This window comes from Pleurodeles waltl, chromosome 9 (genome assembly GCF_031143425.1).
Source record: "Pleurodeles waltl isolate 20211129_DDA chromosome 9, aPleWal1.hap1.20221129, whole genome shotgun sequence".
Taxonomy (NCBI): Eukaryota; Metazoa; Chordata; class Amphibia; order Caudata; family Salamandridae; genus Pleurodeles; species Pleurodeles waltl.
This window is the reverse complement of record NC_090448.1, coordinates 807,767,016-807,793,956: the sequence shown is the minus strand read 5'-3', so window position 1 is coordinate 807,793,956 and position 26,941 is coordinate 807,767,016. Positions and strand designations below refer to the sequence as shown.

Genomic DNA, 26,941 nt, shown 5'->3' with positions numbered 1-26,941 from the left:
CCGCCTGCCTCCGCCCTCCCTCCTTCCCTTGACGGCCGCCTGCCCCCTCCCTCCCTTGACGGCCGCCTGCCCCCATGACGGCCGCCTGCCCCCTCCCTCCCTCCCTTGACGGCCGCCTGCCCCCTCCCTCCCTCCCTTGACGGCCGCCTGCCCCCGCCCTCCCTCCCTTGACGGCCGCCTGCCCCCGCCCTCCCTCCCTTGACGGCCGCTTGCCCCCTCCCTCCCTTGGTCGGCCGCCTGCCCCCTCCCTCCCCCCCTCCCTTGGTCGGCCGCCTGCCCCCTCCCTCCCCCCCTCCCTTGGTCGGCCGCCTACCCCCTCCCTCCCTCCCTCCCTTGGTCGGCCGCCTGCCCCCTCCCTCCCTCCCTCCCTTGGTCGGCCGCCTGCCCCCTCCCTCCCTCCCTTCCTTGGTCGGCCGCCTGCCCCCTCCCTCCCTCCCTTCCTTGGTCGGCCGCCTGCCCCCTCCCTCCCTCCCTTCCTTGGTCGGCCGCCTGCCCCCTCCCTCCCTCCCTTCCTTGGTCGGCCGCCTGCCCCCTCCCTCCCTCCCTTCCTTGGTCGGCCGCCTGCCCCCTCCCTCCCTCCCTTGGTCGGCCGCCTGCCCCCTCCCTCCCTCCCTTGGTCGGCCGCCTGCCCCCTCCCTCCCTCCCTCCCTCCCTTGGTCGGCCGCCTGCCCCCTCCCTCCCTCCCTCCCTTGGTCGGCCGCCTGCCCCCTCCCTCCCCTTGGTCAGCCGCCTGCCCCCTCCCTCCCTCCCTCCCTCCCTTGGTCGGCCGCCTGCCCCCTCCCTCCCTCCCTCGGCCGCCTGCCCCCTCCCCCCCTCCCTCCCTCCCTTGGTCGGCCGCCTACCCCCTCCCTCCCTCCCTCCCTTGGTCGGCCGCCTACCCCCTCCCTCCCTCCCCTTGGTCGGCCGCCTGCCCCCTCCATCCCTCCCTTGGTGGCCGCCTGCCCCCGTCCTCACTCCCTTGGCGGCCGCCTGCCCCCTCCCTCCCTCCCTGGGCGGCCGCCTGCCCCCTCCCTCCCTCCCTGGGCGGCCGCCTGCCCCCTCCCTCCCTGGGCGGCCGCCTGCCCCTGTCCTCACTCCCTTGGCGGCCGCTTGCCCCCATCTTCACGGCTTTCTTTGGCTGTTGCTAGCCCCCATCTCCACGGCTTTCTTTGGCTGCTGCTAGCCCCCATCTCCACGGCCTCCTTAGGTGTCCTGCTTGCCCCGCCATCACATCATCCTTTCACAGCCGCATGCCCTGCCCTGTGGTGGCCGCTTGCCCCCCCCCCCCCCCCTCCTTTGGCACCACTTGCCCCTGCCCTCCTTTGCCGGGCGCTTGCCCCACCTTCCTTCGGCGGCCACTGCTTGCCCCTTCTTCACCAGCCACTTGCCCCCGCCTTCCCACCGTCCTTTGGCGGCCGCTTACCTCTGCCTTCCCGCCCTCCTTCGCTGGACGATCGCCCCTGACCTCTTTCAGCGTCCACATACCCACACCCTCCTTCAGCGCCTCCTTGCCTACGCCCTCCATTTAGTGGTTGCTTTCCCTCGCCCTCCACCCTCCCCACTGTCCCTCGTGGGTTGCTTGCCCTCACCCTCCCTCTGTCCTAAGGCGGTTGTTTGCCCCTGCCCTCCCTCAGCAGTCTGGGCCTCAGACCGCCCTCCCTTCTGCCCTTGGTGGTGGCTTGCCCCCTACGGCCCGCCTTTGGCAGTGGCTTGCCACCACCCTTTCACATTTGGTGGTGGCTTCCTCACGCTGTTGGTGGTGGCTTGTCCCCCACTCTCCCGCTCTTTACTTTGGCTTGCCCCCTCACCTCTCCCCCCTTCGCGGTAGTTTGCCACCCTCGCTCCCACTCTTGGCGGTGGCTTGCCCACATCCTCCCTCGGCGGTGGCTTGGCCCAGCCCTCCCTCCCTTGGTGGTGGCTCTCCCCTGCCCTCCCTCCCTTGCCAGTAGCGTGTCCCCGCCTTCTGTCCCTTGACGTGACTTATCCCCGATCTCCCTCCCTTTGCTGTGGCATGCCACAATGCCCTCCCTCCCTGGTCGCTTGTGCCCGTTGTTGCTTGTCCCTCCCTTTGCTTGGCCCTGCCATCTGCCTTCCCTCCCTTTGCTGTGCCTTGCCCCTGCCATCTGCCCTCCCTCCCTTTATAGTTGGTTACCTCTGTCCCTGCATGCCTCTGTTGTTGCGTGCATCCTCCATCTGCCCTCCCTCACTTATTGTTGCTTCATCCATACCCCTCCATTCCTCTTCGTTTTTGGTTGGTCCGCCCTCCATTTTTGCTTGCCTTCCACCCCCTGTTGTGTTGCCTGCCCACCCCAGCCTTAACAAAACAAAACACAATATAATGCGGACACCACTAGCTGCATCACACCACCATTTCCCCCCAACCCACCCACCAACTGTGTTGCCTTCTTGTGCAGCCCCCCCCCAACTGCTCTCCATCTGCAGTGGCATGCTCCTGCCATAAAGAAAATGCAGACATCATTGGATTTCTTTGTTCCCCTTCCACCTGCCTCCCCCTCACTCCTAAAAGCAAGCCAGGGTTGATATTGGGCGCTTTTTTTTTTTTTTTTAACATTCAACCATATTGATTTGATGTATTACATAGCTAAAACATTAACGAAAGCCAGTACCTTTTGTAGGCGACACCTCTTGGGTTTTGCTAGTGTTTATTCATATAGTTAAAAAAAACATGGCTTTGCCTTGATGCTGTTTAGGAAACGATTCAGTAGAAGTGCATCTATCAAGAGATCAAAGGCATAGCTTGCTTAACAATTTTTTAAACCATCACCAGGAGAACATGTAACAACATTCTATAATGTAATTACGTGTCACTTCTGCACCTCTGCTGATATGCCCTTTATTTATTCGTCTTGGTCTAATGGCAGAGTGTTATACATGCAAGATTTCTTTTCAGAGTCTTACAGTCTGCTATTTTCTTTGTTTAAAGGGCAAAGGTTTAGCCAGTGCCAGGAAAAAGCTGGATGCAGCAGCAGCAGCATTGGAAGATCGAGATAAACCCTACGCCTGTGACAGTGAGTGGTCACCATTGTGTTTCCTGTTACTCTATTGATAGGGTTTCATTTCTATCCATTGCACTATAACACCCTTAACAATTAGTTCTTGATTATTGATTTTTGTAGACTTGGTCAACAGTTTGCCAGGGTTAAAGTATCATTCTTGTTAATGGGAATTACTTTGTGCCCGACCTGCAGTCCAAGGGAACAAGAGGGCGGGGGATGGTAAGAACACTGATAGGAGTCAGTAGAAAGTGACCAAAGAATTGAAAATGGAGGAAACTGAATCAAAAGAGACTTATCTTGGTTGGGGGCGTCATTCTGGGTCAAGACAGTGTGACCTATGGGCTGTAATCGTAAGTGTGAGTGATTGAGTGGGGGATGTCTGACAAGGAAGCAAAAATGGGACGCTAGGGGAAGGAGAGTGATCACTAATCAAACACCAAGAAGGTGTGGGGTCATTGAAGGTTGTCTGCCAGGTGACTGGAAGAGATCAAAAGGAAACTATCATGCAAAATAGGGAACACACATATGGTGATGAATTGTGGACAGGCAAAAGATGCAGAAAAGGAACTGATGTAGTGTGGAAAAAATAGTTTTAGCAAATCAGTTCAGTGAATTTTAAGAGAGCCTACTGAAATGTGGTTTTGTCTAATTGCTACAAGACATTTAAAAGAAATTGGCGCAGACAGTCAAGTAGATGAAAATAACAAGTACTTGGAAAATTGTCAAGTAGCTTAGAAGACGGAAAGAAAAGCAAAATGGCACAAGGGAGGGTAAAGGGTTCTCTGCAAGATGGTGGTAGGAGCAACAAGTACACAGATACAACTGGCAAGCAACAAGAGCCAGTGACTGAAGAGATTGTCTCTTGGATGAGGAAAGGATGGACGCTAGACAACAGAGGGATGAGTTTGCTTGGCTTTGTGAGGCCTTTTCTTTAGGATCCTGGGCAAGCAGTGGTTACTGGGCAGTGTCCCTAGTTATTGCCGTTGCTTACCACCATTGTCTCAGGGCACGCATACAGTTGTTGGTGAATTGTATAACTTAAGTAACGTTCCTTAGACCAGACCCTTTTCTATCCAGCGGTAGCAAAATCGAGCAGTCAAGCTTTACATTGGGAGGTTAAGTCAGTTAAAGACTCAAATATAGTATGAAACACAAAAATACACACAATGAAGCTCCTCGTGAGACCTATCCGTACTATAAAGAGTATGGCTTTATTTACAGGTAAGTAAAACACTGCAATTAAGGCATACAGAAAAAAACAAAGTGCTGCCACCTTCCGTGTACATGATTTTCATAAACAAATTCACTACAGTTACACTGTAGGTGCTAGCTTTTTTGTAATAGCATGAGTCCCTATGCAAAGCTTAAGCTATGGCGGGGGGATATGGGTGTTCTTGGTCAGACTTCAGAAGTCCTTAAGTTTACTTCAGTTTTACTCACCATGTCCATCAGTGAGACAGATGTGTCAAACATAAAGCAGCAATGCCTCAGTTTTGTCATGTTAGATTGGGTTGGAGCTTTTTTGACTGACTTACCTGCCTAAGTAGTTAAAAAAAATCATCAAACCCAAATGCTCATTCCACGCACTGGAAGAATGATTAAATCTTGGGCCCAAAAATAGTTTATGGCACCTAAAGCAGCAGGCAATTAGTGTTGGTGCTCAATTAAACTTGGTTGCTGAGATCCAGATGTTAGGGTTTGGTTGTCTGATGAATTAGATCAGTTACATGACAACTTGTCCAGTATTTCCTTTTAGATCAGTGGTGTTCAGCACAGTGGGCCACTTTCTCATCCTCAAAACCCTGAAACGTAGAATGGGTCTCAGTGGAACAATAGTAAGCGGATTCCACTCCTTCCTTAACAGCCTGACCCCGTTCATAAAATTGGGAAATTACCAGAAACGTAAATGGTGACCTGTATTGTACAACAAGGCTCCACTCTCTCCCCAGTTCTTTTCCTCCTTTAGGTGAAACTACTCAGTCTGCTTCTACTAAAATGTTACATCAGTAAACAGAAAACACCTAACTGTTTCTAAACCTATCAGTACCAGACGTAAACCACCCTACAAAAGAGCCATAAATAGTTCATGGCTGGATAGACTCTCACTGCTTGAAACTCAACCTGTCGAAAATGGTATTCCTCCTAATCTGCAAAACATCCTCCAAATTGGTCCACCTTTGGCCACTGAACTATCCTTGAGGGGCTAAACGCAGCACAGAGACACCAGTCAAATCCCTGTTTCCATGCTGGACTCCTTTCAGTTTTACAACACAAGTGAAATAAATGGCACAGTCTGCCAACTTCTACTATGCCAGCTTTAGAAAATCAAACATCCTCTCTCCTCTGATCCACTAAGACCAGCAGCCCACGTTCTGATCCAAGAATTGAAACATGCAATGCCATTGTAGCAGGTATTTCGACATGAGCATTGGCTCCTCTCAAACTCACCTTTCACTCCACTGCCAAACTCATCTAAGAAAAATAATTGTTTTCTCTTTAACCCCGATTCTGAGAGACTTCTGCTGATTTTCATTTGAGGTGGGGATCATGTTCAAAATCATATGCATTACCTAAAAAAAAAGCCTTATGCTACAACAGATCCACCTACTTGCCCAACATCCTCACCCTATCCTAAATTCAAGTCCTTTTAAATTTTGAAGCAATTTTCTTGGGAGTGAAACCCGATTTTTGGAACTCTCCCACTTGGTCCAAGATGCAGCCATGCCATTATGTCTTTCAGGAAAGGCCTAGAGACTTACCTCTTCAAATCTTACCTCTGTAGAAAATAATAAAGTTTCTAGATGTTCCACAAGGATCAGACATCTCACTACAGTATATTACGTGTTTTTTGGTGTGCTACTGTTGTTAAGCTCTCCATGTTTCTCCCACTCCTCCTCCCGCCTTCTCCATCCTATTCCCGTATAGGTTCACCCCCCCTTGCTGATTCATATTGTGAGGTTTTCTGTAAAGCGCTTTGACACCTGTCCACATTTTAAATAAATATTCCTGCAGGAACATTGGGCGCTAGTTGTAAATGGTATACCAACAGCAAAATTGCTGGAAAGTGTCAGACGTTTGTATCTCCAAACCAAGTGTTCATACTCGAGGTTTCTGGTTAAAACTAGCACCCTCAAGACAGGTGATCCACACTCATCCCACAGCCTTAAAAGGTAATCACCAGGTCACTGGAAATTAGTGTACCCATCTGTGATTTCTAACACATCACTCTGCAATAGCAGGGGTAGAAAGACTATTTTTTTTGTTCTGTTTCCAGAACTAGGTTGTTTGGCTGCATTCAGTAGAACACAATCTCAAGTGATGGGCTTCATAGCAGAAAAAACTCTTTGTTTCTGGGGCTAGATATGGTATGATACCAACTCCCAAGGAACGCTACATGTGCCTGGGATGATACATCTCACCCGTCTCAGTCCTAGAATGCTTCTCTGTAGCTCTTTGTTCTCTTATGCTAGGGTGACCATACGTCCCGGATTTCTCCAGGCAGTCCCGGTTTTCAGAGGACTATCCCAACACTTTTGTTCATTTCAAATAAATGTCCTGTTTTTTGGGGGAAAAGTCAGGTCAACCTGTGAACCTTTTGTTAACTTTAAATAAATGTCCCGTTTTTTTAGACAAAGGTCAGGTCAACGTGCGAGTCAGAAGTGAAAGGTATGCACTCCTTTCACATACACTTCCAGATTCTTAAATAATTGAAGATGTAAGTTATTGGTTTCTGCCCATCTGCTGCTGCCGCCTATGCGTGTGTGTGTGTGTGTTCGTGTCTCACGCACGTTTACAGGATAGGCCAGATATAAAAGTGAGAATAAAGGCTTTAGTCCTACTTTTATGTCTGACCTGTCCTGGTTTTTTCTTTTCAAAATCTGGTCACCCTATCACTTGCCTTTTTTTTTTTTCTTTTTTTTTAAAATATATATATATTTTTTTTAACCAGGATAAAGAAACATCGAAACAAAACAAGATACACTGTCACCTGCAGAAAATGAAAAAAAACAAAATCAACTGAATTTATCCAAGAAATAATCCCCCCAGATCAGTGAGAACTTTTTAACATTGCCTACTCGGCTAGCGTATCGCATCTCCTGAAGTCTGACTTGCGCCATCTTACAATACCATTCTTGACCAGTAGGAGATAGCTCGGAACGCCAATTTCTCAGCAGAAGCAACCTAGCGACCGCAGTGGCTATGAATACAAGCTTCTCCCATCTAGAAGAGAGCCTTGCCTCGGGATCGTAACCCAAGCTCATTAAGTGAATACTGGGAGATATGGGTACCGGTGCCATAATCGTTAAAACTTCAAAAACTCCCTCCCAGTATCCCTATATACATTGGCATGTCGCAATCATGTGGATCCAACCTGCTACTCCTACTTCCTTGCAGCGAAAACGCTTATCAGGATAACCAGTCCCCATGCGAGATGGGGCCTTCGGGGTTCGATACAATAACCATTTACTGAAAAATATCATTCTGTGCCAGTTAGCCCCTCAGAACACGGAAAAATTCAGATGATTAATAGTCTCCCAGTAATCACTTGAGACCTCCAGGCCCTTCTGGCTGGCCCATTTCGTCTGGGCTTTTGTCCCAAGATCTACTTTGACCGTTTCTGCCAGGAGCCTTCTCCACCACCCTGCAGTCCTTATACCAGGAGGGTCGAACAATTCTGTTACCAATGACTGGACGTTGACATCTAAATCCCCAAGAGTATGTAACAAAATGTTATAAGACCCAACCAACAAAAAATCATTTTTAACAGTAATCAGAATATTTAATGGAGTTTCCCAATTATCCTGAACCCTAAAATCTCCGATCTTACTAAATCCAGCGAGTTCCCACCTCTTTACTAAATCTTCATTAAGCTGAGCACCAGAGTGCAAAAAATCTGTGAAAGTGGAGTGTCAAAATGTAGAAAAGGAATTGAGTATTTTCTAAAGAAGTCTGATCTTCACTTAAAAAAACATTTAAAAATCTTATAACAAACTTTTTTAGGTGATTTTGCCAAGAGTGCAGGGTTCCGCATATTATGCTCCCTACATATTAATACCCGAAAATCGATAAAAAAACCTAAAGCCAGCCAAATGATCCATATTAAAGCTGGCATAATAATGCGCAAAAAATGCATAATAATAATCTTTGAAATTTGGCAAGGCCAATCCCCCTTTTTCTTTATCAGCATAGAGTATACTTAAAGCAGCGCAGGCCTTTTGGTTTTGCCAAATGAATGGGCAAAATAGGGATTCGAGTTTTCTAAAAAAACGTTTGCATTAAAACGCACTGAATAGCTGCAAACAAAAAATTAAAAAATGGTAAAATTGACATTTTAATTAACGCAATTCGCCCCAATATAGAGAGGGGGAGAGACTGCCAACAAGCGAGCAGAGCCTGAGTTTTCTAAAGTAAGGAAACAAAATGTAATTCGTACAGATCCCCTATATTGGCCGAAAAATAAATTCCTAAGTATATCTTTGGACTAGCGTTTACACAGCTTTGTAATTCAGGAAGGAGATAGATAGATCGAAGTGCCACAGAGAATAATATCAGTCTTACTCATGTTGATCTTGTAACCACCAATTTGCTCACATTCATTAAACAGATTAAAGACCGCTTCCTGAGAAGAACGTTCTGTATCTAAAAACAAAATATCTGCGTAAAGTTTAATCCTACCCATTGACTTTAACGGAGGTTGAATCTGAATATGTTGTCTGATTTTAATGGCGAGAGGCTCAATAAAAAGGGCAAATAAAATGGGTGATAAAGGACATCCCTGTCTAGTCCCTCGTTGTATTTGAAGGTGTCCGACAGACTTCAAATTTATTATGATATTGGCCTCTGAGTTTGAGTACAGCCTTTGAATTAGTGCAGTGACCTGAGAAGGTATCTTGTAGTTAGTCAAGACTGCGAAAAGTGTGTCCCAAACAACTAAGTCAAAATCTTTTTCCGCATCGAGCAAAAGAATAATGGCAGGGACTTTATTAGCAGCAAAATAATCAGGAGCCTCAGCTAAATAATGTGTGTTTGTGGCCAGTTGTCGGGCAGCTATAAACCCGTTTTGATGGGGATGTACCAGTTTATTAACTACCCTATTAAGCCTATTGGCCAATAGTTTTGTGATTATTTTATAATCTGAGTTTAACTGCGAAATTGGACGATATTCATTTGGATCCTCCCTGTCCTTATTTTTCTTAGGGAAGCTGACCACGTTTCCTGAATGCCAGGTCTTAGGAATCTGTTCTCCCCGTAGCAGACCATTGATTAAAACCAAAAAATCCTCGTCGAATACATTTATAAAAGTCTTATAGAACTCAGCAGGGAAGCCATCTGGTCCACAGGCTTTCCCTGTGGGAAGGTTCTTAACAACGTCTAAAAGTTCTGGCTTCGTGAATGGGTGTGAAAGTGCCACAGAGTCTTCCTCTGAGAGGCAGGAAATATCTAGATCCCTCAAGAACTTTTCAACAGTCCCAGGATCTATAACTGGGACATAACTATAAATTTGCCTATAGTATTCCAGCATAATTTTGTCAAGATCCCCGGGGTCAGTACGTCTAGCCCCGGTGACCGGACATCTTAAAGCATGTATAACATTATCAGCAATACGATCTCGAGCTTGCCATGCCAAAACTTTCCCTGTAAAGTTGCTCTCTTCGTACGCCTTTTGTTTATAGATCCGATATTCAATATCCACCTTTAAAAAAAAAAAAAAAATCCGCCAATGCAGCTTCGAAGGCCTGCCTATTAATGTCCGAGGGGGCATGCAGATAGGCAATTAAACACTTTTGAATTACATCTTCCAATACAGCAATTTGTTGTCTTAAGAGCCGTTTATCTGCTGCCTCTATGGCGATTACCCAGCCCCTAAAAAAAGCCTTAAATGAATCCCAGACTACTGCTGGAGTTGAGGATCCCTGAGAGCGTTTGAAAAAATCCCTTATTTCGTCCTGAGAAGCCTGTATCCACCCTTCGTCTAAAAGAATCCGAAGGTTGAAAACCCACCTTTTGGTCCGAGTTGTGTAAGCTGAGGAGGAGAGGGACACTTCCAGCAGCAAAGAGGCATGGTCTGAAAGACCAGAGTGCTGAACCGACTGAGATCTATAGCACAATGAGTCTGATATCAGGAAAAAATCTATGCGTGAGGAGCTTTTAAACTGAGTGGAAAAACAAGTATATTCCCTCACATCAGGGGTGTTCATTCTCCAAGGATCGGACAACGTCAAAACCTTAGCGAAATCTCTGAAGATTTTTGCAACCTTAGGTTTATGCTGTCTCTTACTGTAGTATCTAAAACGGGGTCCTGAAGGAAATTGAAATCCCCACCAATAATAATTTTACCTGTCAATTGCAAGAGGGAGTGAAACATGCCTATATAAAGGGCTGGGTCATCTATCAAAGGGCCATAAAAACTAACAAAAATGAATCTCTCCTTGGCGATTAAACATTGAACCCAGCACCAACGCCCATCAGGGTCAGAAAAAAGATCCAATGGCTGTGCATTGAGGGCTCTGGCTAAAAAGACTGCCACACCTCTGAGACGCTGACGCTGCAGCAACTACTTTAAAATCAGCCATTTTTTTAAAATGCAAAAATCCGGGACTTTATTAACCGGAATATGAGTCTCCTCAAGAAGTATGACTGAAGGATTGAACGCAGACACCCTTTCCTCAATAGTGGATCTTTTCCTACGATTATTTAGTCCCCTATCACATGCCTTGATACTGTTTAGATTAACTGTTCTGGATAGCTGGGCTGTATGTTTCTTGTGCCTTATAGGTGACTTACTCCCTCAAGATTTCCATACCACCAGTTGTAGCCAACTATGTATTGGACATTGTTCTCTTAGACATGGGTCTGTTCCTGTACTCTCACTAAGAAGTTCTGCTTCCTGTTCTTCTAGTCAAGCTACAGGAGGATGTTTTTATGATTCTACATCTGGTCTTTTAGACAGAGGAAGACCAGCACCAGCAGGACCCTGCCCTTCAATTGCAAGTTAGTGGCTTAAGAGGGACAGTATTTATCTTACCTTAGTGGAACTGTTGGGGAGCCCGAGCCAAACAAACAAGGCTTTGTTGAGAATTGAAAAGCTGCACAGATCATAACTGAAGTTCTTATTACAAATGCCTCACTGTTCAGTTGCAAATTCAACATACTGTGGAATACCTATACCCAGGGTGTGGAATACCTATACTCAGGGTGTGGAATAATGGGTGTTATGGGCTGAATCCTAGGAATCCTTTTAGGAATGAGGAATTACAAGGGGAAACAGTAATGGTGGGTCTCATTTTTCCAGGAACTGCTCATTCTTCCTCACAGGGCCTTGGTTCCTAGGCTTCTCTCATTTCATAACAGGGCCAATAACAACATTGCCAGCTTCATGAGGAAATACAAACCTCTCATAATGAGAGCCTGACTATAGATCCAGTAATGTTCATTCTTTTTTCTGTGTCTCTTCTGCTTTGTCTAGGTGATTTGTAGATAATTCTTCTATGTTTTCATCCAAGTTTTATTGTCTACTAAGTGATGCTTGCTATAGCATATCTATGGGAAAGCGACAAGTTTCAGGTATAGTGCAGAGAAATGTATTTTGCAGAAAAACACGTGTATGTTTTTCCCCAAACCGTTGTGTGCTACCAATCCCAGGAACTAAGAGCAAGTAAGTTGCCACGTCCACAAGATAACAAAGACAACCTAGACTGGATCTACCATATTGGTAGACTTTCTGTTTGCACCCTGTATTGAACCCATTCTTCCTGCAAATTATCTTCTGTAGGTCCTCTTCCGTTCTGAGGGGAAGCAGTTGCCACCAGCTGTTAGTCACCTCATAGCCGTTTATGAGGAGTAGCAGTAATTCTTTACTACTTGTTGTGGTAAACCTTTTGTGCATCACCTAATGAGTTCTAATATCTGAAGCTGAGATAGATAGTTCTGAAGCAATGGAAGAGTAGTGACAATATTATCTGGGCTAGGCGTTTGTGTAATGAACTTTAGGAGGTAATAAATAAATGCTGATGTGAAACTGGAAAAAGTCATGTGGTGCTTCATATTTTCCAGGTATTCTTTTTGTCTTCCATAGTGGAGTATTGACCACATTTGTGACTTAAGGATGGGAGTCAGAAGCATTACCCATGGTTGAGGATAAACGTCCCTTTGGAGATTTTTTTGACAGCATCTGCCACGATCTAGATAGTGTTGTTAAAGAAGGTCTAGGAACAAGAGTGATTGAGGTAAGAAGGCCTCATTTCCTTGACCTTCACTTGGGTTACTGGGGGTATCTGAGGTAGTGACGTGTCTGGGCACCGTTGCAGATCTCTCAGGAAGTTGATGCCCGCCCAGAAACAAAAGGGCAGATGATGGACGGAACGCTGAACTAATCAAACATTCACCCCCATCAAAGATCAGGGGTTGAGCCATCGTTTTATTTTCAGTCTGTCATTTTCCTTCATTTCCATTCATTTGAATCATAAAAGGTGCAAACATACTAGAGATATATATATATATATATATATATATATATATATATATATATATATATATATATGTATATATATATATGTATGTTCGTTTGCATGTGTAGCTGCAGATACACATGCTATGCATTATTCCGCCATCTAGTGTTGGGCCCGGAGTGTTACAAGTTGTTTTTCTTCGAAGAAGTCTTTTCGAGTCACGAGACCGAGGGACTCCTCCCTTTTGGCTCCATTGCGCATGGGCGTCGACTCCATCTTAGATTGTTTTTTTTCCGCCATCGGGTTCGGACGTGTTCCTCTTCGCTCCGTGTTTCGGTTCGGAAAAGTTAGTTAACAATCGGAAAATTCAATGGTATTGTTCGCGCTCGGTATCGAGTTAGTGATAGCACATCGACACCGAAGAAAAGAAAAGCTCCGGCAGCCCTTCGGGGCTTCCACTCCTTGGCGGGGCCTGGTTGGCCCGACCGCGTGCGTCTTCAAGGCTCATGGAACGGACCCCATTCCGCTTCTGCCCTAAATGCCATGCTAAGTATCCTTATACAGACCAACATTTGGTCTGTAATTTGTGTTTGTCTCCCGAACACAAAGAGGATACATGCGAGGCCTGTCAGGCATTTCGGTCGAAGAAGACGCTGCGGGACCAGAGAGCTCGAAGGCTTCAAATGGCGTCGACACCGGCCGGACAACCCGACGTTGAAGAAGAAGAGACATTCTCGTTCCAGATTCGGACTCGGACGAGCCCGAGAGTGAGCAGCCGACGACGCAACAAATCATGAGTATACCAGCCCCGGCAAAAACTCACTCGAAAATCATGAAAGCCAAGGGGACGCCACCGCCCCCAGGCCATGGCTTTACCCGAAAGCACGGTGACCAAGCATCGGCACCGAAAAAGGCTTCACAACAGCCGAAGACATCTGACTCCGGTCGAGATACCGGCTCCGAATATACTCAACACCGAGATACCGGCACTGAGCAGATCCGGCACCGAGAAATCGGTACTCTGAAAGCCAAAAAGGTTTCTTCGGAGCCGAAAAAGACTACAGAAAAAGGTTTTGGTGCTGAAACACCCAGCCTCGGAGCCGAAACAAAGCTCCTATACGGAGGAACAGGGCCTTTCCTCACAATTACAACAAGAACTGGGGATGGGAGTGCCAGACCATACACAGAGGAGGCTCCATATACAGAAGGACACAGGGAAAATGAGTACACTTCCCCCCATTAAAATGAAGCGGAATCTCGCATTGCATGAGGCGGAAATGCAGCCAAAAGCAAAAGTGGCTAAAGAAAAAACAACACCACAGTTTTCTCCACAGCCATCGCCACCGTCCTCACCACATCTGTCCCCAATAGAAACACCACCAATGGTGCAGTCACCAACGCACACAGGGATGAGCCAAGGTGACCCAGATGCATGGGATCTGTACGATGCACCAGTCTCTGATAATAGTCCGGATTGCTACCCGGCAAGGCCATCACCACCGGAAGATAGCATTGTATTCAGAACCTATAGAAGATGACTTCTTGTTCAATACCTTGTCATCAACACATAACCAATACCAAAGTTTGCCAATGTTACCAGGTATGTTAAAACAAGCCAAACCGGTGTTTCAAGACCCAGTCAAGAGCAGAGCCATAACACCTAGGGTGGAAAAGAAATATAAACCTCCCCTTACGGACCCGGTATACATTACGCAACAGCTGACTCCTGATTCAGTGGTAGTGGGAGCAGCCCGAAAAAGGGCAAACTCACAAACTTCTGGGGACGCACCACCACCCGACAAATAAAGTCGGAAATTCGATGCTGCAGGCAAAAGGGTGGCAGCACAGGCAGCCAATCAATGGCGAATTGCCAATTTAGGCCCTATTGGCAAGATACGACAGGGCACATTAGGACGAAATGCAACATTTCATTGAACACCTTCCCAAAGAATTCCAGAAGCGTGCCCAACAGGTTGTAGAGGAGGGCCAGACCATCTCCAACAATCAAATAAGATCAGCTATGGACGCAGCAGACACGGCGGCCAGAACAGTAAACACAGCGGTCACCATTCGGAGACACGCGTGGCTACGTACCTCTGGATTTAAGCCAGAGATCCAGCAGGCTGTGCTGAATATGCCATTCAACGGACAACAATTGTTTGGGCCGGAAGTGGATACAGCAATAGACAAACTAAAGAAGGACACTGACACGGCCAAAGCCATGGGCGCGCTCTACTCCTCACAGAGCAGAGGCACTTTTAGGAAGCCACACTTTAGAGGGGGTTTCGGGCCCAAAGCACAGAACCCTCTACCTCACAGGCCAGACCCACATACCAGGGCCAATACCAAAGAGGAGGCTTCCGGGGACAATATAGGGGTGGACAGTTCCCTAAAACAAGAGGGAAATTCCAAAGCCCAAAAACCCCACAAACTAAACAGTTACTGCAACGTCACAAACCCCCAACACAACACCAGTGGGGGGGGAGACTCACAGATTATTACCAAAATTGGAAAGACATAACTACAGACTCGTGGGTCCTAGCCATTATCCAACATGGTTATTGCATAGAGTTCCTACAAATACCACCAAACGTGCCTCCACGAGCACACAACATGTCCAAACAGCACTTAGACCTGTTACAACTAGAAGTCCAAGCGCTGTTACAAAAAGAAGCAATAGAACTAGTACCCAACCATCATAAAGGTACAGGTGTTTACTCCTTGTATTTCCTAATTCCAAAAAAGGACAAAACACTGAGACCCATATTAGGCCTCAGAACACTAAATCTTTACATCAAATCAGATCACTTTCACATGGTGAGACTTCAAGACGTGATTCCCTTGCTCAAACAACAGGACTACATGTCAACATTCGATCTCAAGGATGCTTACTTCCACATACATCCTTCCCACAGGAAATACTTAAGGTTTGTAATCCAAGGCGTGCATTACCAATTCAAAGTGTTACCGTTCGGAATAACAACAGCACCAAGAGTATTCACAAAATGCCTTGCGGTAGTAGCTGCTCATATCAGGAGGCAGCACATGCACGTATTCCCTTACTTAGACGATTGGTTAATAAAAACCAGCACTCAACAACAGTGTCTACAACACACAAAATACGTTATAGAAAGCCTTCACAAGCTAGGGTTCTCTATAAACTACCAGAAATCACATCTACGACCGTGTCAAATACAACGATACTTAGGAGCAACAATCAACACACAAAAAGGGATTGCCACTCCAAGTCCACAAAGGGTACAAGCATTCCAAAATGTAATACTAAACATGCACCCAAACCAACACCAATCAAGTGAGGTTTGTGATGAAACTTCTAGGCATGATGTCTTCATGCATAGCCATTGTCCCAAACGCAAGACTACACATGCGACCCTTACAACAGTGCCTAGCAACACAATGGACACAAGCACAGGGTCAACTTCAAGATCTAGTGTTGATAGACCGCCAAACACACTCCTCGTTTCAATGGTGGAATCCTATAAAGTTAAACCAAGGGCGGCCATTCCAAGACCCTGTGCCTCAATACGTGATCACAACAGATGCTTCCATGGTAGGCTGGGGATTACACCTCAACCAGCACACAGCATTCAGGGACAATGGGACCATCAACAGAGCCAACTTCATATAAATCATCTGGAACTGCTAGCAGTATTTCTAGCATTGAAAGCATTTCAACCGATAATAGCCCACAAACACATTCTTGTCAAAACAGACAACATGACAACAATGTGTTACCTAAACAAACAGGGAGGGACACACTCATCAAAGCTGTGTCTCTTAGCACAAAGAATTTGGCATTGGGCGATTCACAATCACATTCGCCTAATAGCACAATACATCCCAGGAATTCAAAACCAGTTAGCCGACAATCTCAGTCGAGATCACCAACAAACCCACGAATGGGAAATTCATCCCCAGATACTACAAACTTACTTTCAAAGCTGGGGAACACCACGAATAGACCTATTCGCAACAAAAGAAAACGCAAAATGCCAAAACTTCACGTCCAGGTATTCGCACCCTCACTCCAAGGGCAATGCGTTATGGATGAGTTTGTCAGGGATATTTGCTTACGCTTTTCCCCCTCTCCCACTCCTTCCGTACGTAGTAAACAAACTGAGTCAAAACAAACTAATACTAATAGCACCAACTTGGGCAAGCCAGCCATGGTACACAACACTACTAGATCTGTCAGTAGTACCTCATATCAAACTACCAAACAGATCAGATCTGTTAACTCAACACAAACAACAGATCAGACACCCGAATCCAGCATCGCTCAATCTAGCAATCTGGCTCCTGAAATCTTAGAATTTGGACATTTAGACCTTACACAAGAATGTATGGAGGTCATTAAACAAGCAAGAAAACCTACTACAAAACATTGTTACGCAAATAAATGGAAAAGATTTGTTTATTACTGCCATAATAATCAAATTCAACCACTACATGCGTCCGCAAAAGACATTGTAAGCTACCTATTACACTTACAAAAAACAAATCTAGCCTTTTCGTCCATTAAAATACATCTCACAGCAATATCTGCTTATCTGCAGAATACACATTCAACATCACTCTTTAGAATCCCAGTCATCAAAGAATTTATGGAGGGTCTAAAGAGAATCATACCCCCAAGAACACCACCAGATCCCTCATGGAACCTTAATATTGTATTAACACGACTCATGGGTCCACCATTTGAACCCATGCACTCTTGTGAAATGCAGTACTTAACCTGGAAAGTAGCCTTCCTAATAGCAATCACATCTCTTAGAAGAGTAAGTGAAATACAAGCATTTACTAAACAAGAACCCTTTATACAAATACACAAACATAAAGTGGTTCTACCCACAAATCCAATTTTTTTACCAAAAGTTATCTCACCGTTCCACCTAAACCAAACAGTGGAACTCCCAGTCTTTTTTCCACAGCCAGACTCAGTAGCTGAAAGAGCCTTACATACATTATACATTAAAAGAGCACTAATGTATTACATTGATAGAACAAAACAATTTCGCAAAACAAAACAATTGTTTGGATCCTTCCAAAAACCTCATGCAGGTAATCCAATATCCAAACAAGGCATTGCCAGATGGATAGTGAAATGTATTCAAGCCTGCTATATTAAAGCAAAGAGAGAACTGCCTATTACCCCAAAGGCACACTCCACTAGGAAAAAAGGCGCCACAATGGCCTTTCTAGGAAATATACCTATGACAGAAATATGTAAGGCAGCCACATGTTCTACGCCTCATACATTCACAAAACACTACTGTGTAGATGTGTTAACAACACAACAAGCCACAGTAGGACAGGCAGTATTACGAATATTATTTCAAACAACTTCAACTCCTACAGGCTAAGCCACTGCTTTTGAGGAGTAACTGCTTACTAGTCTATGCACAGCATGTCTATCTGCAGCTACACATGCCATCGAACGGAAAATGTCACTTACCCAGTGTACATCTGTTCGTGGCATGAGACGCTGCAGATTCACATGCGCCCTCCGCCTCCCCGGGAGCCTGTAGCCGTTTTAAGTTGATGAAAACTATATGTAATATATGTTGAAAAAACTTGTACATTTGTAAATTTGTAAATATATATCACTTATAATCACATTATGTACAGACATACTTACTCCATTGCATGGGCACCTTTACTATATACACAACTCCTAACTCACCCTTTGCGGGAAAAACAATCTAAGATGGAGTCGACGCCCATGCGCAATGGAGCTGAAAGGGAGGAATCCCTCGGTCTCGTGACTCGAAAAGACTTCTTCGAAGAAAAACAACTTGTAACACTCCAAGCCCAACACTAGATGGCAGGATAATGCACAGCATGTGTATCTGCAGCTACACATGCCATCAAACATATATATATATATATAAGATCCTGTGATTCCGAAAAGACTTCTTCAAAGAGAAACAACTTGTAACACTACGAGCCCAACACTAGATGGCAGGATAATGCACAGCATGTGAATCTGCAGCGTCTCATGCCACAAACAGATGTACACTGGGTAAGTGACATTTTCTATATATATATATATATATATATATAGATCCTGATTTTCCAAGAAACCTAGCTACAGCACACACAACAGGGCCATAAGTACTGGTTCAACAGACCTGCAGGGCAGAGTGGTAAACATTAAATCCCAGCAATTTGCAAAGGGGTTTAATCCAATGGGCCTGTTTCTTAAAAGCTGCAGAAAAAAAGAGGACATGCTCAAACTTCTCTTGAGTTGCACATCCCATAGGGCAAGTGCTGGACACTCCAGAATTATCTTTACGTTTGCTAGTAAAAGCAAGCAAAGGTAAAGATCCTGTTCTAAGTTGCTTGTGCAAATGGCTGCGAAATGGTAAAACAAATGTTCGAATTCATAGGAGCATTAACAGCCAGAAAACTTACTGTCAAACTGACCAAGGGCACATTAGCTAGCTTCGCACCTTGTACACAGTCCCAATAAGTGTTTAAGTTTCTGCAGAGCGTCGCTCGGAAGATTTAAGGGATCTGACCAATACGTTCGCAACCATAGCTTAAAAAGCCACTTCTTTACTTAATGGCACCAAGGAAATTTGTTAACAAGCGGGCCATCCCGTAAGCCCCTAAACCATTCCCTATAAGGCCCGAGTTTATCTATGGATCATACCCTTATGCAGTACTGTAATGGCTTTAGGGCAGCAATGTCTGCAATGGATAGTATATTTAAATCTAAGCAAATGGGGAGAGTTGGTGAGCTCTGAGGAATCTTAAGTAACATTTAAAAAAAGTCATTTTCAGCATTTTCTATGGCATCCAATTTACAATGCCCTCAGACTTCAGCACCATAAAGAGCTGCCCCACAGGCTTGACTTTTTTTAAATCTCCAAAGCTGTAGAAATGGGAAAAGTGGGTGCTGTGCTAGCAAACCTTAAAATAGCCCCCACTTGATGTTTTAGGGACATAGTGCACTTCGTTAGTTGGCCTGCCCACCTTTGGGAGTCCTCTAATCAAATGCCCAAGTAATCAAACTCAGGGACTCTTTCGAAGACTTCCCCGTCTAAAAGTATAGATTTTTTCACTTTATGCTTGATGTCTCCGAATACAATGTATTTAGTTTTCAAAGTATTTATTTGAAGGCTGTATGCTTTAGAATACACCAAGAATCTTTCCTAAAGTTTAGATAAGCCAGATGCTGTTTTAGATAATAATAAAGTGTCATCAGCAAATAAAAAACACTGTGTTTTAGGTTGACCTAATTTAGGAGAATCATTTTCATAGTCATATAAGTAGGGTATACAGGCATTAATGTATCAGAGAAAAAGAGTGAGAGCCAGGAAACACCCTTGACAAACTCCTTTTTAGGTTGGAAGTTCTTCTGATAATTGGCCATCCATGTCCCATCTAACTCTCTCAGAGTACAATTTCTGTCTCAGTGTCAACAAGCCTCTAGGTACACCAATTCTAGACAAGGTCTCACAATTTAGCACGAGGAACTAAATCAAAAGCAGACTTAAGGTCTACGAAAGCAACAATCTGTCTCTCAGCTTCCAAGTCAACAGGTTTCAACTTTATCGCAAGAAAGAGGAAGATTTGGTCCACTGTGCTTATCTTCTGCTTGCAAATGAGACAAAACATTACATTCCAAAATCCAGTCCCAAAGTCTGACTAGTATTTGGTAACAAAATATTTTCTGAATATTATCTATTAGACTTTATTGGTCAGTAGTTGCTAGGAATAGACCTATCTCAATTTTTATAGATGGGGACTAATATTGCACATTTCCAGGAGCTAGAAATATCACTTCCTGACAGCAGGGCATTGGACACCAAATTTATTTACGGACCACAAGTCTTCAGGTCAGATCTAAACAAATCTATGGGAATTTTGTCTAATCCAGGGGCTTACTTGGATTTGTGCGCCAACGTAGCCACCTTGGTTTCCTTGAGAGTAAGGGGCACAATTGACCCTTCTTCCTTCCCTTCATTACAAGGCACAGTTAAATCACCAGCAACGTTTATTTGTTGAAGTTCAGCTCTTTATAGGGCACTAAAGTAAAGAACCCAGTCTTCGCCCATTTTGGGATAATAAAACCCCAAAACGTTTGCTGTCTTTTTCTCTCGAAGCTGTTAATAATTTATTCCATGTGGCCTACACTCCCATTTTGCCTTAGTCACCTTAAAGACATCTGCAGAAACTCGCCTGGCTTGAACTATCACTGGTCTAGTCTTCTGTTGTATCACCTGTAAGTGGCTATTCTTAGCTTGTCTGCAGCTATTATCAAACCACTTATTAGCCCTCCCTGCGCTCCGCCACTTTCTTCCTTTACATTCCTTAATGAATAGCGACCGCAAGCGATGACAAAATATTTCATGCTTGCCGACTATTTGATCAGGAGAATTTTTTTTTTAAAGTGAACTCTTAGAGCTGGCTAGTGGCCACACTGTGAGAGTCTGCTACTAGGTCCCCAGGCTTTTCAAATTTTCCCATTTAGTAGAACGATGATTACTGGACATTGCCACCAGGAGTATAGTATCATGATCTCTCAAATCCCTCCCCCTTTTTAGAAGACATCATAGCCCAATTTACCAAAATAGGGAAATGGTCACTGTCCTGGTGATAACCTATCCCAAGATCGATTATCTCATGCCATATCCTTAAATCAATGAGAGCATAATCAATAAAACTATAGTAGTCCACCTCCCCCACCACACCCCCAGTAAAGGTAGGCTTGCCGGGGTTATCTGAAAGAAACGTCCATTCCCTGTTCTCAGGCCATACATGACCATTAGATCTATAATGTGGAAAGCTTTGTCACTGATTTTGGGCAACTTACAGACTGTAAAAGGGGGCGAATTCCCCACAGTCGATCTTCATCCTGTGTAAGATATATATATGGAGGATACAGCTCAAGTGGGGTGTATTAAAATCTCCTAAAATGATGACGCAAATAGAGTCCAAATCTGCCAAAAATGAGTTTAAAAGACTAAATGTTTTGGAACTTTGGACGAAGGGAATAGGTCTGTTATAGAAGTTAACAAGCAAATATGGGGACCAGAATTTTTTGCTCATAATAAGGTCTAGAATGTCAGGCAAATCAATATATACTGCCTTTATGGTACAGCCCGCAGACATGTTTACCCATATAATGAGGCCCCCACTGCCCTCCCCGTGTCAGAAGGAATGGCCTTTTTACAATAAGAATTAAAACCTTGCCTATACACATCTGTGATGGCCCAGGTCTCCGAAAAAAAAACATGTGTCAAAATGATCGATATAAAGCCCCAGTCCACTAATATCTATGGACAATGTAAGAAGGCCACAGTTCCTAGAGGTTTGCAGAATGGAACAAAATGTCTGCCATACTCACACCAAATTTTTTTAAGTTTTTATATCATTTACAGCAGTAAGACATTTTATTTTATTTATTTATTTTTATGTGCTTACCACTTCATCCCAGTTTTGACCCAGCAATAGGCAAATCAGTCTTGACCCTGCTGTTATAGGAAAGGTCCAGCCTGAACTGCCTGGCCAGGTCCTGTCTGTTCCAGAAACGAGCATCCTGGGACCAGTTTCGGGGTATCACCCTTCATCAGCCAGATTAGGTTGAAATCAGTGTCACAGTGAGCACAAAACCCGTGTCTGGGCATGCCCTTCACGCTTATGGCTACAAAAGCAAAAAGAACAAATGATGGACGGAATGCTGAGCAAAGGAGACATTCACCCACCCAAGTCACAGATCTCGGTTTAATCCATTGTTTTTTTTTTTTTGCCCACCGCGCCACCCCAGTTAAGGCCCAGCCATCTGCAAATCACTCTTGACCCTGCTCCCAGTGGGAACAGTCCAGCCCGAACTACCAGGCCAGGTCCTCCCTGGACCAAAAACAAGCATCCTAGGACCGGTCTGGGAATATCAGCCGTTATGAGCCCGGCAAGTCTGAATCCAGTGGCATCGAGAGCACAGGACTCGTGTCTTGGCATACCCTTCCCATGCTGTTTCCATGGGAGCAGGGTCAAGAGTGATTTGCATATGGCTGGGTCCAAACTGAAGTGGTGTGGTAAGCAACAAATGATTGATTAAACCAAGATCTGTAACTGGGGGTAAATGTTTGATTTGTTAAGCATTCCGTCCATCATCTGTTCTTTTTGCTTTTGTCACACGGGGGTGGTGGCAGGGACTGCTGGGCAGTCAGGTAGGAGGCTGCCAGGCAGAAAGCTCCGGTGCGGCAGCGTCCTCCAAGCATTCTTGCAAAGCTGTAACAATACTGGAGAATACCTGGCTCCTACCCCTGGTGCGATTGCCCAGCAGGCCTGAGTGGAGGTAAATTGACTTTAAGGGCATGCTGTACGGTTGAGGTTTGAGGCCGGTCCCATATTCACCAATGCCCATGAGGGAAACATCAGGACTGCTGGACCCAAGGTGTTTGTGTGCTCCTTAGGGCATTGAATGGTGTCTGTTTGTGCCTACCAACTCTTGCCTTTGCCAGTGTATTGACTGTGTGTGTTTTACTGGGATTGCCCCATATGGTGCTGACACTCTTCTGAATCTCTCTCAGCCAACCACAGCATTGAGGTGCATTAAGGGACCCTTCTAAAACTGAAATCCCGGATGCATTGTACACTTCACCAATCTGCACTCTGTGGTATCCATTTGTGAGTGCCTTTGGGAAGCATAAACTTGACACACACCCCCGGGCCTGAGCCATGGCCTTCTTCTCTGCCTGATGTGCAGTAATGGAGCAGCAGGGTGCTAAACAGCTGATAGTGGTGTTTGACACTAAGAGATCCTCTAGGCCCTTTGTGTGGGCTACCTCATGACACTGACAGACAAGCTTGATAGACTTAGACGCTTGAGAAGCACAGTGACCACATGGACCATCTGGAGCAACATGTGTTTGAAGCTGAGGATGCAGCGGGTGGCAGAGAGGTGAAACTGTCCCAAATGGAGAGGATCTTGTCATCTGTTCAAGCCTAAAATGAAGGTCTAGTGGCTCGTTCACACCGCAACAATCTACACATACTCGAGAAATCTGAATCCATGACAGTGCACAACCCTACTAAACAGACTTTTGAGCTTGCTCAAACATGCTCAAAAGTCTGTTTAGTAGTGCTGTATTCACCCAGTGTTCTTGGTGAAGAGAGCCCATAGGTCATTAGGTCTGCAGCCCTCCCCTCGACCCCCACCTCCACACTCCGAAGCAGCTGCTCATCTGACGGTTGCCAGACTTTTATGCTTCAAGGATAGAGACCTGATCCTACTTCTTGCTAGAGAGAAATGGGACCTCAGACATGAAGGTAACAACATCTTCATATTACCAAATGTCATTGTGTTTGGAAATGGCGTGTAATATATGGTGTGGTTGTGCTACCTCACCATGTACTATGCGTACCATCCTTTGTAGGACCGATAGGTTTTGTTTGTTCATCCTCCAGCTCAACCCTAGATAGCTATGACTCTGAGCAGCCAGTCTTACATAAAGGAACATTCGTAACACATTTAAAAAGCACCAAAGCAATTGAGAAAGAAATACACAAGACACTCCAAAAAATACAATACCAATTTATAAAAATGGATTACATTTTTATGTAATTTTAGACACCAGAATGAAAAAGACCCACTAGATGGGTCCAGAGATACAGAATTTCGAAGGTTTAGTAAATCAAAACTTTATATGTAACTGTGAACAAACATTGGAAAATCCAACAAAACTTAAAAAGTTTTTCAAGGAAACCTTGGGTAAGTATCTGTTGTAGTGGACCTGTGCTGCGAACAGGAGGTCAGCCGACTGATTCTTGGCATATCGTGCTTTGGCTGGGGTCAGGAGTTGACGTCTCCACAAGTATGGCACAGTTCCGTCTACTTTGCTAGCCACCAAGTATAGCGGGTGCAGTTCACGTCAATGCAGTCTCTCTTCGCTGGATCTTTGGTGCAGTAGGGCAGTCCTTTTTCGATCCTCTTCTTCAGTCCAAGGAGATCTAAGTTCTGGATGCCCGGGATGCTCTTTTTATGCCTGGAAAATGCCTTCAGGGGATGTCACAGTCACTAGCCAATACGTGACAAAGCCCCCCCCCCCCCCCCCCCCCATCTGATGACAACTTCCTGTGAAGTATGGCATCTAGCTATCCCAGAAGTCCCTATTCTGCCCACTCTCAAGATGGCAGTATTTCTCTTTCTGTGGGTAGACTTCCCTAACTCATCCTAGAGATATGGTCACCAAGGGGGCTGCCCTCCCCTGAAAAAACAATTGGACGACTGGCTTCCCTTCTCAGTCCCTAGTGCTGGCCTATCTACCTCAACAATCGAGCAGCCTCTCTCCCAAGAATTCCCATTTGCCCTTCAAATGCAACTTCTCCTTTGAAGCTCGCCTTTCGGGCCAACAGCCATGTTGCTTTCTGCCAGGGGGAAGTAACACCTCTCTCCCACCCAGGCTTCTATTGTGTCCTTTCCTGAAAGTAATTTGAATGTCTCCCCAGGAGAGCAGAAAGCTGTGTCAGGGACCGACTGAATCAGACCGAAGTTTCTGTACTCGCCTTACCATCAGGCAAGCAACACTCTTTACATTCTCCTTATGGTGCAAACTTTGACAACGATCCTGACCAAGGTGATGAGTTCGCTCAGCTCGATTCCAATGGCAGTTGGTGTGAGGACTTGCAAGATGGTAGTTGGCTAGACACCTCCCCAGAGTCAGCTCTTTTGCTTCCCTTCTGTCCCGGCTAAGGGAAAAATCTGCTTCCTATGCTATTGTTTCTGCATAGGGTTGCAGAAGTCCTTGACCTCCAGCTCCCCTCTAGGGAGGTGAAGACCAGCTTCCTTACTGAAGTCCTATAGCCTGGCCAGACCGCTTCTGAGCCTCTCCTACCTTTTAATGGAGCTTTGACTGAAAACTTACAAGGGGCTTGGGCTAAGCAGTGTTCCGGCCCACCTTTTAACTGGCAAATTGCCAGACATCATCGCCCTACTCCAGACCTGACCTTTTTGTCTCAGCACCTTTCTCCCGAGAGCCTCAGAAGACATTCAGTAAATGCCTCCTCTTATTCGCTGGTTTGACTCTACGGTCCATTTTTGCTTCCTGCTTGCTAGGCCCCTACACTCATGCCCTCTGGTACTCAGTGGCCGAAGTCCTCCCAGGCATTCTTGAAGATTTTCGCCCTGTTCTGTCACACGCCGTTCAGGACGGTCATAATGCAGCCAATTCACTGTTGCTTGGATGCCACCTACGCAGCGTTGCCATTCTTCACCTTTTGTGGCTACGTTCTGCTGGTTTCTCCGGTGATGTCCTGTCCTTCCTGATGAACATGCCATTCGATAGGACACAGGTGTTTGAGGACAAGGTTAATTCTGCCCTTGAACATTTTTTAAAAGAGTAAGGCTACCGCTCACTCCCTTTACCAGTCTTCCCATCCTCGTCAGCAGCAGTTTCAGTGTTTCTTTCATCTCTTTAAACGAGGGATAACTTACTACCAGTCTGCCCCTCCCCAGCAGGGAGCTCAGCAGTTTGGTGGAAGAGGCCGTGGTGCCCACGGCCAAGATCAGTGTGCTGCTCAGCCTGCCATTGCCATCCTCAATACGCCACCTCCCCAGCCACCAAGCTGCTTTAGTGTACCCATACATGGTCACAGCCACCTGATAGGAGGCAGAATCCACCAGTTCTATCTGGGTTGGCAGGATATCGCATCAGGCAGGTGGGAATGCAAATTATCCACAAAGGTAATGACCTACCCTTCCTTTCTTCCCTCCCGCACCTACCACTCTCACCCCAGTGACTGATGGAGGACCATCTGTCTATTTTGTGACAGGAAGTGCATGCCCTTTTGGCCAAAGGGGTTTTCGAGAGAGAGTCTCAGAAGTAGGGTGTGATTGGAATTCACACTACTTTCTGGTGTCCAAAAAGGACAGAGGTATTCATCCTGTTCTAGACTTGTGCCCTCGCAATGCCCTACTGGAGAAGGAGAAGTTCAAAATGGTCGCCGTGGCCCAGGTCTTGTTGGTGTTCGTCCCAGGAGACTGGCTGGTGGTGTTGGATCAGCAGAAAACCTATATTTATATTCCTGTTTTGCTGGCCCATTTGCGCTGCCTAAAGTTCTTGGTGGGGAGGAGCATTTTCAGTTTGCTGTGCTCCCTTTTGGTCTCACCTGTGCCCTTCGGGTGCTAACATAAGTGATGGTGATGGTAGCAGAACACCTCCGGAGGTCAGGAGTGCCAGTATTCCCCATACTTCATTGTCTGGCTGTTGAACGTAGGCTAGCCCCAGTCAAACACCTTCAGACTGCGGTAAACCCCTTGTCATCCTTGGGTCCCACTCTAAATGTGCTAAAGGCACTTCTGACCACTCCTCAGGTGCTCCCCTTCACAAGAGTTGTTCTGGACATAGTTCGCTTTCATGGCTTTCTTCCTGCAAAGAGAGTCCAGGATATACAGGCTACGATCCTGATCTTTCAGCATCGGTCCTGGATTTCAGTGAGGTTGACTCTGAGGGTGTGGCACTGATG

The 26,941-nt window shown here is 45.7% G+C and overlaps 1 protein-coding gene across 7 annotated transcripts in view; it reads left to right on the top strand.

Annotated features, from left to right (window-relative positions):
- Positions 1-26,941, top strand: part of DPF2 (double PHD fingers 2) — a 225,313-nt gene that overhangs the window by 108,647 nt on the left and 89,725 nt on the right. For all 7 annotated transcript variants that reach the window (XM_069208067.1, XM_069208065.1, XM_069208062.1 and 4 more), the window contains exon 6: positions 2,924-3,008. In XM_069208067.1, the coding sequence (XP_069064168.1) occupies positions 2,924-3,008 (85 nt within the window). The remainder of the gene's footprint in view (positions 1-2,923; positions 3,009-26,941) is intronic.